The 14,469-nt window shown below is 39.4% G+C and overlaps 1 protein-coding gene across 1 annotated transcript in view; it reads left to right on the top strand.

The window, feature by feature from the left end:
- The window catches only part of lcor (ligand dependent nuclear receptor corepressor), an 88,499-nt gene that overhangs the window by 64,606 nt on the left and 9,424 nt on the right, over window positions 1-14,469 (top strand). Inside the window, exons 4-6 of the mRNA XM_042435290.1 lie at window positions 1,601-1,733; window positions 8,799-9,275; window positions 14,043-14,133. Coding sequence (XP_042291224.1) covers window positions 1,601-1,733; window positions 8,799-9,275; window positions 14,043-14,133 — 701 coding nt within the window. The remainder of the gene's footprint in view (window positions 1-1,600; window positions 1,734-8,798; window positions 9,276-14,042; window positions 14,134-14,469) is intronic.

Below are 14,469 nucleotides of genomic sequence, written 5' to 3'. Positions count from 1 at the left end.
TAAAGGGAAACTTTTCAACCAGCAATGTATCATTACAATGTGAGTAGTATATGCAAATTAACAATTTCCCTCCATGTTGCCTGTACCCAGAGCTCCCCTATCATTTGCTGGTAAAAGTCCGCCAGGTGACGCATCATCTGGTGGACTTTGGAGATCTACTTTAGACTACAAACTACGTTTTCTCATTTTCTGTAGTGGTGCCTTCAAGGACTGTCAAATGTGGGTCTCCCAAAACACTCAAGTCTACCATGTTACGCCAGCAAAGCAGAAGACAGACACTAAAATATCATACTACTAAATATTTTAAAATATCAGCATATTTAGAAGAAAACTAGTTTCATGATATGAGGCTGAATATTGCGCTGTTGAATCAGACACAACAGTGTGGAGGAGGAAGCGACCACACCAGACAGGCGCTGCAGCTTTGCAGCATCGACAGGTGACCGGTGAGGATCGTCAGAGAGAAGGGAGGCAGACTGAAAACTCTGGACTTCAGCAAACTTTGCGGTCCTCAATTTGTTTTCTGACAGATTATTGTATCGAACTTTAACTTTGAATATAGAAAAGTGAACAGCGACTGTGTTGAGTTTCCTGTGAGTTAACTTTTGCGGCTGCTCATTGTCGTCAAAAATAGGTAAAAGAAACAGCGTTTGGTTGCAGTATTTCACCCCTTCATCCACATTTGTTTCCCAAAACATGCTCTCATGGAGACTGCAGACTTGGAGGTGTTTCAACTTTCCATCGACAGCTCTTGCTTGTGTGCAGCTGTGCAGCTTTTGCTAAGTTTGCAATTATCAACATAACTGACCCCAGTGTGCTGTTTGTTTTATGTTCCTTGCACACAGTCAGTCAGTCTTATTGGACCGGTCATGCACAATGCATTCTGGTTGTTGTAGGACATGGGGAATCTACAGCCTTTTTCTCAGTTTTCTCTGGTCATAGGGCACCAATTTAAAAAATAATTGCACATTTCAACAATGCATTTTCTCCCCACTGCCCAAAAGAATAAATAAAATACATAAAAAACACCGTCTTAAAATCAACTGGAGAAAAGCAATTGGTGACTGTCTCTCCAGTGGTTGATAGCCAATATGATATAATATGTGAGGATTTGCTGCCTCTGATTAACTGAAAAATATAACAGACATATTAATTGACAATGGATTGTTACTTTCAGCCTAACTGTTATGCCTGATATAAAAACAAAAATCCTACCTGTTTTTAACCAATGAAATATAGTCCTAGTGTTACCAGGATAAATATACAAGTGCAGATGTCCACAAGATGTGTTGCATTTTGAGAAAGGATGACCACACTCAAATTTTCTCAACTGGAATTTTAAAAAGAAGTTAATTTGGTTTACCTGTAGACTTGGAGTATAATTTTCCATTTTCTGGCCAAAGGAAATACTTCACATCTTCTATTGGCTCACAGAGCTGAGCAGGAGAACCATGATGGACATGTATAGTTGGACATGGTTAAACAATCACAATGTAAAATGACAAGTGGAGCTCACCTGTGATGCGATGGTGGTGTGAAGGGATTATTTTTTGACAGAACGAGCCGTTACCTACTCATTTGTCTCTCTGTGTTTGTGTAGGAGCACAGTGTCGAGAACGGTGGAGGCAGCCAGGTGCTGTCGGAGTGTGAAGACTTCAAACAGGAGCAGTCTCGGATCAGCCGGCTGGAGAGACAGGCCCAAGACTTCCTCAATGCTGTGTTCCACAGAAAAGGTAAGACCCCCACACACAAGACACACTCTTCACCCGTCATTTCATTACTCATTACCACATTCCCTCTGGTCATGAACATCTGGAATTATTTCCAGAGATGTATTTCAGACAGGTTAAGTCAGAAAATTTGGTTTATTCCCATGGGAAATCAGTGAATATAAGGGAATTTCATAAAAATTATACCTATAAGGGAATATAATACCAGAGTGTATTATACAACATTTATTGCATTAGAGGATTTTACAGCCCAGCTTGAGTTGAAACTAAACCATTTACCATTTCTTACAGATTTGTTTTCTTTTTGGGAAAATTATTAGGACTTTAAAGCTTTTTTGTAAGGAAAGTAATGGATAAATCATGTAAGTGGACACAGCAAACCCCCGCTTTTTGTTGCTTTTCATTGCAGTACACAGTATAAAACTCTAACGGCATCAAAATTGCTGATTTCCTACAATGATCAGAAAAATATGGTTTAATCTCAAGATGCAAGATCAAAGAAACCAGTTTTCGTAATGTAAATGCTCTCATCTGCAGAGTAAATTTCTCTTCTAGCACCTTGTAACTCTGGTTTTGAAAGGTGCTATAGCCATTACTGTTGGAGAGTGAAGTGTAAGGTTGTGTGTCATCTGCATAATATGATCATTTATGCACTTTGTAAATGGATAAAAAGGGGGCCAAGGATCGATCCCTGAGGGACACCACATGTAACTTTTTCATAGTTTTACAACTGGGACAAAGACATTTCTGCCCTCCAGGTAGACCCTAAACCGGTTAAGATCTGGGCCAGAAAGGCCGACCCACTTTTCCGACCTGTACTAACAGTGCCATGATTACTATGAGAGGCCATGTGGGAACTTTGTAGAAGGTTATTTTACTTGCTAGTGTTAGTTAGGCTGGAGATAAGAAAGCCATAACAAAAATACATGAAATACACACATTAAAATCAAAGACTGTTCATTAGCTTTAGTGCAAATCAGACCCAGACTGAGCCTTTTTGAGGGCCTTGTTTGAGTTAAGTGTGGCAGACTGAAAATGAACCAAGGGGAGATGTCCAGTTAACTTTAGGGGCACTGGTATAATATCGTCACACGAGGACTGCAGCCTCAATATTTAGAGCCAAATATAAAACCTAAGCTTGGTTGATGCAAACTTAAAACAACCTTGAGCAACTTTGGGGCTGATTTCTCCCCAGGCCATTTACAAGACAATTTCATAAACCATAAATGTTAAATCTTTGTCACATTCAACGTCAAAGTTTGAGCAATGACACTTGATACCGCAGTGTAAACATAGAGTATTAAATGCTTAGAGTATTGCATAAAAGCTGGCCTTTGCTCTCTATTATCTGGCAGGTGTTAAGGTCACACTCAGTGTAGTGTAGGAGTCATAGTCGAGACTTTTGTACGGCTAAACAAAGATCTTTCAAAAATGCTCTTTCATTTCCTGTAAAGAGCATTTTTGCCAAACTAACTCTTTCTTCCATGCAGACTTTAGGTGGATTTCCATCTACCCTTTTTTATGTGTTTTTTCAATTTGCAGTTAAAAAAAAATATGAGTGGAAACACTGGAAATTTGAAAAATCTCCACTGTCCATCATGCTCTCCATCACCAGGATTTGTATCACATTTTTCACTTCAGCTATGACTGTCTCTCTATTAATTACATCATCGCATTGTGCTATCTATATTGCAAAACAGTAGTGGATGGAAACGCTTATTAATTTGCTTTTTTTTTTTTTTTTTAATTTCAGTGAAAATTTGCAGGTCATTTGAATGAAAACCTGACTTTTGACTCCACATTCAGTGATGTACATTTAAATAGCTTTCGGACACTTAAGGAATTATGTTCTATCATTCCTCAATCCATGCTAAGAAACTATCAAACCAGCTGTGTAACATCCCAGTAAATATAACATGGACAATAATACAACAATATGACATGTTTCTGTACATACTGAGATACCTCAACATTTGAGAATGAACACAGTTTGTTTTCTGGCTGTCTGAACTCTGCTGCATGTATTATTTTGCTATTATTATGCTGATTTAGCTTCTCCATTTGATCACCAGTAATGAAAAACAACAACACATTTCATGATCTGCATTACCAAAGTCAGACTTTTCCTTTCAGTATGTTGATCATCACAGCATAAATTGCCATCATATTATGTGCATTACTGACTGACTGCTACATAACTTGAATTAATGACACACCTCTGAAAATGGCAGAGAATAATCAGAAACCTGGATAAACCAGTATTCTGGTTTCCATCAGAGCACTCCAGGTTTCTCAAAACCAAGATAAAGACTTATCCGGGTTTCTGAAACCAAGACATGGTGTCTACATGTGGAACATCTAAACAGGATACTCCTAAAACCTGATGCAAGTTTAAGTGCATTCAATGTCTACAAAACAAGCTCTTCATAGTCTTTTAGCTCTTTTCTACTACAGAAAGCTAATGACCCATAACCTGTACCTGGACTTGTAAGAAGACTGTAAGGTCTAGGTTCTAGGTTCTGCTTTGTTTTCCACTATTGCTTTACAAACCAGAACATTTCGGATTTACATCATTGAAAAGGAGACATTGTGTGGCGTCACCAGGACAAAAATGTGATTTACGCAAGCTGCTTGGTAGGCAAGTGTTGCGAGTGTAGTTCAGTTTAACAACATTACATTCAATGACTTTTAAATGTGTGTATCATTGAATTAATAGAAAACCCCCACCCCCACAATAAAAGGTCAACAGCACCTTGAACTCGGATTTAGTACCACCTCCTGAGCCAAGATTTAGGTACAGGAACTTACCGCCAAAGAAGGGGGAGCACAATGGAAACAAAAGCAGAACCTGTGACAATGGCTACACTTTAAGTTACAGGTCATTTAGTTCCTGTAGAGACAAAGATTTGAATACGAATTTTAGTTTTGCTTCAACTAGGTAAATTACTTGAGAACTCAAATTGTTTCTCCAGTATTATTACCCCTTTGGTGATGAATGCTATCAAGCAGAATGATATCTTAGTTGAATTGATGTAAGGCCAAAGCTTATTTTGAGAACATAAATATGGTTCCATATATGTGATGGTATTTTCCCATCAGTTTCTTATTTACCATTGTGGTGCTTGCATTTACATACACTCACTGCTTTGTTGCAGGTATCAGCATCTATTCAATGTCCGAAAAATTTGCTGAGTTGCCAGAACACCCTCCAAACTCAGTGCGTATCATGTTCCGTCCCCAGGCAGGCAGGTATTTTGTGACAGACGAGAGCTGAGCCTGGGAGACAGTCGCTGTTGTGTTTTTTCCGGGAGGGAGGGAGGGAGGGAGGAAGCAGATGTCTGTCCAATCAACGCCCGTCCCTAATCAATCTGGCTTCGCTCACACAGGCAGGGCTGCCTGTGGAGCTTCTATATATAGAACAGATAAACACAGTCGCACAGGCATGAGCATGATGGGACACACAAACAGGCACTCACCCAGACATCCATACATTAACAAACAAGTCAGCACAAGAACACATTGTCATGTAACATCACTGCTCTACCATATTTGTCAGTATCTAGTACTTTACTGCACTGTGCTTGTGGTCTATTTTTTATGATGATACAGCATGTTTTGGCCTCTGGCTGGATTCCTAATACAAGCTTGTATCGTCTGTTTGATCTGCAGTTTCTGGCATTTTTAAAAAAACTGGTTGGTTTGAATTGCTGAACTGGAAAGGAAACTATTTGTTTTCTGTCACAGTCTCAGGGATGAAAAAGCACAGTAAACCCAACCTCTTGTCTGCATTGTACAATTTACAATACTAGACTTTAGGATTTTGAATTTTGCTTTGCTTGGGACAAACATTACATACCCTTTGAAACTCATTCCTAGTTGTTTTTGTCCTATTATTATATATATTATAATTCCGCATTAAAAGAAGTGTATTGACCACGATGTGTCAATTTTTTTGAGTCAGAAATCTGAAATGAACCAAAAATACCACCTGTGCTATCTAGTAAGCAATGTAAGCAAACACCAGTAGCCTAGAGCGATGGCAGATTATCCTCAGAAATATTCAGAATGCAGTGAGACTTTACATTGATTCCAAACCCTGTACAGGACACGGATGTGTAACATATACTACACAGTATATCCAAACACATTGGAGCATACAAACGTCCAATCATTAACAAACTCAGGAAGCTTCCTCTCTCCTCAGGGTGGACGGCAGAATTCCTCAACCACTCAAGGAAATGTTTCTCAAAAAAAATGCAGCTGCCAAATCACTCGGCTTTGTTCTAGCAAGGCGAGACCACTCGTGTACCTTTGCACCGGCCTGCAGTGTTACACAACAGCCATTTCCCTGCAAACACAGCACACATGGTCGCTGCGTGCTGGAGTTCCCCCAGTAGATTTTCCAAGGTAGAAGTGCAAAACCCGCACCTGTCAAAATGAACTTGTATAATTAGGGCACATTTACAGCAAAGTAAGCCGCTCCCTGGCTTTTCTTCGCATTTAAGGCCTGTTTGATTCTGGCAGAAGGGAAAAAGCTCCACAGTGTGTCCACACAATGGAATCACGAATGTGAGTCTGTTAACTACTGTAACTTATCGTATCTTTTGTCAGGTCAGAACAGATACTCCAATCTACAGTTTAAGCCCTTTTATTGTCATGCCAACAAGGTCTTTTCAGTGGCAGGGATTATATAGTGTCCTGTTTAGGTGGAGCACACAAGCACAGAAATCACATAACATTAACAGGGGGATTAGGCAATGTATCGCAAACAACAAATGGCAACAACACCTACATATAGGTCTGTGGTTTTACAGCAGCCTGTTGTAGTCATTAAGTCTTTTAAGCTTTTGATAATGAAAAGTCAAATCTGAAAGGCAGAAATCTTATTTATTGTACTTAAAAGTGGCATAGACAAATGTCAGTTTTATGAATTTAGAGAAGATTTAACTAAATGTGCTTCTGAAGGTTCAGTTGATCAGTAAATGGAGTTAGGTTACCCTCCTTTTTAGCACTACATTGCTGCTGCAAGTTTGACATAAGACTTGTTTTATCTTCCAAAAAAGTACAATGGATTGTTACCCAGTACAACTGTGACATGAGCTTTAATTATCCTAAAACATACTTTGTGTCATGTTTTATTTCATATTGATAAAAGGAGTTCATGGTTTCATTTGGGAGAAAGATGTTTCCCTTCTTTTCAGAGGACTTATTAATGTCCCCTTTTAAAAAAAACTTCATAAAACAACACTGTACCAGACAGGCTTTGACATGATTTGTTTCTCTTTCTTTGTTTTCTTGTTGTTTGTCTTGGCGTTTTTTTATTCATGTCTGACATTTCCATTGTTCATCTCCATGGTGGTTTTGATCATCTCTGTAAAAGATTTAGTAATTTGATAAGAGTGTTTATTGTTACAATACGTAATACAATGATCAGAGATGCAAAATCTGAGCAATTCTGCAGCAGACACAATGGCAACTTCAAGAATAATACCCATTGTTTAAAGGTTTGCTGTAAGTGTGACTATAAAACTGCTATAAAAGTCTGATGAAAAACTGCCTCTGCAGGCTTGAGCTCTCATCAAGATGTCAGCTTTAGTCACCCAGACTTGGAAGAGCCTCAGGCAGAAGTTCAGATGGAGAAGTACGATAGATCAGTGGTTTTACAGTATTTTTTCACACATTTACTTTGTAGCCCTTATTGCTGCTTATCTGGAGTACACAAGTGATGACACAGCTATGGGTATGATAAGATATGAAACCCCCAGAAGTGGTACAAATTGGTTTGGAAAAAGGAGCAGCTATTTGAAAAAAAAAAAAGAAAGAAGAAGAAATAGTGCAGAGTTAAAAACATCATAGGAGGCATTTTAGGAAAGCAGCTGTGTGAGGCACCGCTGGAAAATAGCAGCATGTACCTGCTGTACACTGATATTATGGTGTTTTGTTCAATAGAAAGGATTAAGTGCTATATATATATATATATATATATATATATATATATATATATATATATATATATATATATATATATATATATATATATATATATATATATATATATATATATAGTATAGAATATATGTGATTTTGGATTATTTCAGTATAGCTTTAGGATTAGATTTTTGGGCTAATGTATTGTTTTGAGGATTTAAGGTTCCACATATGCAAGTATCCAAGTAATATAGCTGCTGGTTTTAAAGAGATAAGTACAGTTGACTTATCTGGGACGATGCCAGATTAATGCACTAATAACAAATGAGTATCGTCATTGTTTTGCTCAACGTGTATTAACCCATGAGATCAATGACCAGTGTTTGATGTGGGTTTGTTTTGTCGCAGCAGGGGACGATGGAAAGTTTGATTCTGTGCTTTCTCCCAGTCTCCCAGTCTCCAAGTCCTGGTGCTTGGTGCACTTTGAAATAGATCTTATATTTATATTCTTATATTCTGTATTTCAAAGTACTTTAGAAGTAGTATTTTAGAAATGGAACAGGAACAAAATCCTGATTAATGACTAAATCAGAAAACACAGTTTGATTCAATATGATTCGATCTCATACAAAACAATATGATGCCATACCAATTTAATTGATCATCAAAAATCACCATTCATTAAATCTATTCTTTACCAATTTTAAAGGAGCTGTATGGTATCATGTGTTGTTAAGAAGACTATGTGTGTTTGTCTGTGCAGACACATTTTAGTGAACACTATGATTCAAGAACAATACGCAGCTGAATTTTCATACATATATTGTTCTGAAATACAAGAGATTTATAGAATTAAGAAAGACTCCTTTGAGATTTTAAGGAGGAAGGATGGAAACCCCAGCTGATGAATGGCAGGGAATAATCTGCTGTGCACACTGATATCATGGTGTTTTCATCGTGGTCAATAGACGGGATTAAATGTGCTTCTGGGTGATTTTTGGATTATTTCAGCATAGCATCAGGATTACATTTTCAGGATAAAATGGGATAAATAAACTGTTGAGCATAGCAATGCCTGAACAGATTCCTGGAGGATGGGTTGCTGACATGTTTTTGCTCCTCTGTTTTGTTTCTCTCCAGACCTCCCAAGTTTCTCAGACCCTCACATTCCTCTAGTGGCTCGTGAGATCATGCAGCGAATGATCCGCCAGTTCGCTGCGGAATATACCTCAAAAACTACTCAGGACGACCCGCCCCTGCCCAACGGCACCATGAAGGACCAAAGCCTGCCAAGAGCGGCGTCTCTGGCCCCGGCCCCCTGCTCCCCACCCGGGCCCCTGCCCACGCCAAGCTCCCCTCCGTCATCTGCCTCCTCCTCCCCGTCCCCGACCTCGGGACTGGGCCTCAGCCCCACCTCTGCCTCGGCCGCTGCTGCTGCCTCAGCACACGCCTGCACCCAGAGCAGCAACGGCACGGGATCCAGTAACGGTGGAGGAGGTACGACCGTCGCCTCTGCACAGAATCCCGTCCTCAGCAAACTTCTCATGGCCGACCAGGACGGCCCGCTGGACCTCACCGTCAAAAAGGACCAGGTCGACCCAGAGCCGAGCCAGCAGGGTGAGAGCGTTGGACCATATTCATTTTAAGTTTTTGTATTTGCATGATGTGTACAACGTCCACACATCGTAAAAATCAAGTTATTACAACGTGCACAAAAGGTTATCTTGTTGGCAAAAAGTAACATAGATGATTGCTGGCTACACTGGTCAGTCATAACAGCCTTGTAAACTGTGACATGAACACTGTAAGTGCACCTGCTGCAGTTTGCTGGACTGTCATGATTTCAGGTGGCTAGCTTGTTCTGGCTACTTTGCAGTGAATTTAAGGAGTCCCATCAACAGTAGGGACAGATTAAAAGAGTGTGTGGATTCTACTATCCCCACTCTGTCCCTACCTGCTGGGTAGATATCAGGCTTGTCAAGAAACACAAACAGCAGAAGCAGATGAATTACCATGGAAACTTTTCTGCTCTATCTGTGCTGAAACTGATTATTTAAATGGATGTCTGTGCTTGATTTAGTGGAGACATCTGACATTGACAGTCCATTCCTTGCAGGCAGTGCAGGTATTTTATTTTTATTATGTTGTTCAACTGTTTTGCACGTGAAGTCCTAAAAAATATGTTTTAATCACGTTTGCATTTTGCAGGGAAAAAAATCAATTAAATTTGTGAATCATCCCCGAGCTTGAAAAAAAATCAATATTTCATTATTTGGGCTTAAAGCCCCCACAATACTATTAGCAAAGGTACCCACACGTACACATTAATCAAGAGAATACAGGAGCATTTCAATAATTTCAACTCATGTAATTAAATCAGCTGTACATTTTGTAGTATATATTTGCTTAATTTCATTATTTCTGTATTTTTGATTCATGTTTTTACTTCTCCTATTGACACAGTAACACAGCAGATGATTAAACTCAGAGAGGATTGCCATGTTGACAAAATGTTTCATTACCTTGACATTGTTAACACACAGATGACCACACACATACACACACACAGGTTCACATTGAGCACATGCAGATTCATATTCAACACACAGATTATACTCATGAACAGATCACTGAAAAGCCATCATATTTTGGACTCAGCCCACGCAGCACTATTCTGAGCTCTGAAATTCAGCTCAGGGCTCAATCTCCGTTTAATCAAACTAAACCAGCAGGAGGTCTGCGTTTCGATCGCCGAGCAGGCCGCAGCAACAGATCACTGTTTCAGTCCTGGACCACAGTGTGACTGGTCACCCACTTTAATACCAGCTTTTTGGAATCTGCTTACTGTAAGCCTCCTTAATTTTTTACAAAAAAAGGTTTAGGCATTTACATCCAATTCATGCTCGCACGTTATCTCTCTCTCACACACACACACACACACACGCAAACACAAAACACCTTTTAGACGAATTCTAACAGATTATCCTCAAAGCTGGATCATATATACACAGGCATGCACTCGTTTAAATATGACACAGTAGGTGTAATCTAGGAAAAAATTACATTCTTAATGCTCCACTAATGAATGTTTTTATATTAACAATCATAGAATTACTACATGTAATGTGAATGGGTGCACCTCTACGCTTTTTGTCCTTTTTTAGCTCATAGTTTTGGTTTTACGGTGCAAATTCTGTGTCGTTCTCACTGCTCATATGAACCTCTTTCCCAGCAGCTGCTCTCAGTAAATAAGCTCTGATAAACCAACACTAAGTGCCCAGCACTAAACAGTAGACAGATGATGTTAAGGACTAGCTGTTGAAGAAAGTTGAGCATCTAGCATCTAATGAGCCAGATGTTTTTCTCAGGAGTTGCTGGTGACCAAACTAGAGCCAAAATGAGAGTGAATATTGGACCTGCATTCATCAGGTGGACTTTTAACTCTTAAATACTGTAATATAGGGTGATTTTATTACTACCACCAATGTGTTATGTGAAAACAAGCATGCTAACGTAGATCTACTCTAAATAACATGTTCATTAACTGAGAGAAGAAACTCATTAGTGTGACTTGTTATGTGTAATTTATCATAGTTCCCAGATAGCAAAATTGCTGTGGCCCAGATCCGGCCCACTCCCAACACTTTCAGCACTTTCATCCAGTCCACATACCATGTGGGATGATGGCACTTGGGCCCCTGTTTCCCAGATCTGGGCCACAAGCAAGCCATAGCAATGCCATATGTCAAACCAAAACTGGCACACATCCAGTGAGAGCACTGCATCTTTACAAAAAAAGGCCCATATTTGATTTTAGATATTTGGGCCATATTTGCTATTTTACATGTCACGCCAATTCAGGCTCACATCCATTTTGTCCGGGCCAGAAGAAGGCCACTTCCATATACTATCTTGGTTGTTATTGCTGGACACTTTGTGGCTCAAGTACATTTTGATTCAGATTAATTCTGGAGCCAAATTCCTGTGTACACACATGTGCCATGGATTCCAGTGTGTACTGTATGCTTTACATTAAGTACATGCTGCCCTCACACATCAGCAGATTTATCATTTTCATTCATTTGCTGCTGTACAGTGACTCTGTTTTTCATTTTAATATCACCTCACATTTTCCCTTTTGTCCGATTAAATGACAAAAAGCCCCCTGAAGATTAGCGATGCAGTAGTGCGTCCTGTGCCCATATAGGGTTGCGTGGGTTAGAGCGGTCGAAAGGTCAGCTGCACTTTAGGGATTACACCAGCAAAACACAGAGAGACAGACAGAGAGGGCGTTTGTTCATGAATATATGTGTATACATTTGCATTTATGTGTACACTGTAGGTTTTTCAATGGAAAGTTTTTATGATTTAAAAACTTACTTTTGCCAAATTCTGGCAAAATATCAGACACAAAAAAATGTATTTTCATCAATTTTGGCCAACATAGATGCAATGCCTGTTAACTATCTGTCAGAGTGTGTGTCCTAAAAAGCTGGAAATAATTTAATACAACTATCTAGTCATGAAAAAGCCCCCTATGCATGATATGCATGGAAATGATCAGGTTTTTATATATATATAACAGCATTACATGATACCGGGATTTTGCAAAAGGAGCAGATTAGTTAAAACATGATGATATACTGTATCTCCTCTGTGTGTGGTGACCTGACTTGCCTGAAACATATTCACAAATAAGCTGAGATTTCACACACAGTATGCTGCCGGATTTCCCAGACTTTAGTGCTAAAGTGTCACAGAGTCCACCTGTTCTGAAATATCTCATTTTTTGTCATCTAACCAAAGAAATAAGCAGAAGCAGACATTCATATGCAGACACACAACCACACAGGCAGTTACAGAAGCTCTTAATTTGTATATAAGATGATGATTGATTTCATTAATAAAACACACACACAGCAGTGATTTCTCACTGTGGAGGTAAATTTTTACAAATGTTTTATGCAGTAAACACACAGCATCCATTTGCAAGTCTGAGTGAGAAGAGAGTGAACAGCTTCATATATAACACACACATATATTATCTGATGTATGCTTCAGTTGTTTTTTTTTCCAGTTTATTCCTTTCCCTCTCCGCTAATGAGGAGTGTTGTTTTAAAATAAAAAGCAGCTACTCTTAGCAAATCGATTAACATATAGTATAGTTGTCAACGTAGCAAAACCGAGTGATTTCTCACCTTCACACAGGAATATGGAATAAGTTGCCACGGTAACGCTGTTCCTGCTCAGGTTAATCAAATCGTGATTGCGATCCAAAACATCATTATTGATGTATAGTGAGGCATTAAACACACCTGGTGAAAATTAGGAGTCCAGCTGGACTGAGGAGGAGAAAATTGTCGTTCGATGAATATGTTTGTTTGTTAGATGAATACGCTGAAAGAAAACAGATCCTGCGTAGTAAATAATATCTGAAAATATCCACTGGAATGTGGCAAGAAATAATTGACTAGATACCAACCACAGGATTGTCAGTCTCCAAACACGGACCTTTGATGCTGTTCATCACTGAGAAAAAAAACCTTTGCCATTGAAGGCACCTTAAGTGTTTTGTTTATGCAGCTCAGAATTGACTGTATTTATTAAAACATCAAAATGCTTACAGAAAATATGACTTTTTCTAAATGCTATATGCAAGTGGGCATTGATTCACAATCTTAACCTTTCTCTACCATTATTGGTTGTTTTTACAAGTGTCCTCTTTGGGTTGCATAGGGCACCAGCAGCAATCATATCACCATCACCTCAGTTTATGCTTGATCAGAACCAGTTCCTACAGAGTCTTGTCTGACAACGTTGGAAATCAAAAGTGTTTCTAGTTGTTTCGATTGGTTACACTCGAAGGAATGTTAAGTCGGCTATTGTAGAGAGGGAGATGTTATGACGCTTAAATATGGGGATAAATGTATGCACTTTCAGACAGTCTCTCCTGGAAGACATTCATAGTGTTGCACTCGTTTGTAGTTAGAGAGAGTTCAAACCCTGGCTCCTTTCTGGCACAGTTGATCAATCATGGCAGAAATTGGGTGAGTTGGTTTCAAAACGTTTCAGAAATGGTCAGAAATATTCCCTCTTACCTTAAGGTGTGGCGGGGAGGGGGTTTCCAAAGCTATTTGACCATCTGGCAAAAGGTTGTGATGGGGTGTACTGAACCTTTAAGGCCAGATAACCAAATTAGACATTAATCTACACATTGCTGAGTAAGTGTATAGTATGATGAACCTTCAGTACAATATAAATGCATAAGAAGTATCTAGGTATGTGACTTGCTATGTGTTTTAATGTGTTTTCTGACTGCAACGCCCAGTAAAGCTTTGACTAAGATTTGAGTTCAACCAGTTTCCTGTATGTGTTTATCCTCAGATGGCGTCCTGGACCTCTCTACCAAGAAGAACCACAGCGCAGGCAGCCTCAAAGCCTTCCCCGGCTTCTCTTCTGCGCCTGGGGTCAAAGGGTAAGACAACAGGATTAGTCAAACTGGCCTCTGGTAGTAGAGTGCCACGGTCATGTGCCTAAAACAACACCGGAGAGGTTAAAGCGGTCACTGCTGCTGTGTTTTCTGCACTGCATTTTCTGGAGAGCACTTCATGTCAGTCCAACACTGGGCTCTGTGTGGAAACTTGGCTTGAGGTGATGATGTCATACTCAGAGATTGAGATTCAGATCCAGATGCTAAACCGCAGTCAGGCTTCTTGGTTTTAGCCAACAAACATTGATTTCACAGGCTGAGATGACAACTATCACAGGCAGATCTTATCAACTGTTGTTAATTAATTCTGTCAAATTGGCC

Source organism: Thunnus maccoyii, chromosome 2 (genome assembly GCF_910596095.1).
Source record: "Thunnus maccoyii chromosome 2, fThuMac1.1, whole genome shotgun sequence".
NCBI classification, from domain to species: Eukaryota; Metazoa; Chordata; class Actinopteri; order Scombriformes; family Scombridae; genus Thunnus; species Thunnus maccoyii.
The sequence above is the reverse complement of the archived record's forward strand: the minus strand, read 5'-3'. Positions and strand labels throughout refer to the sequence as shown.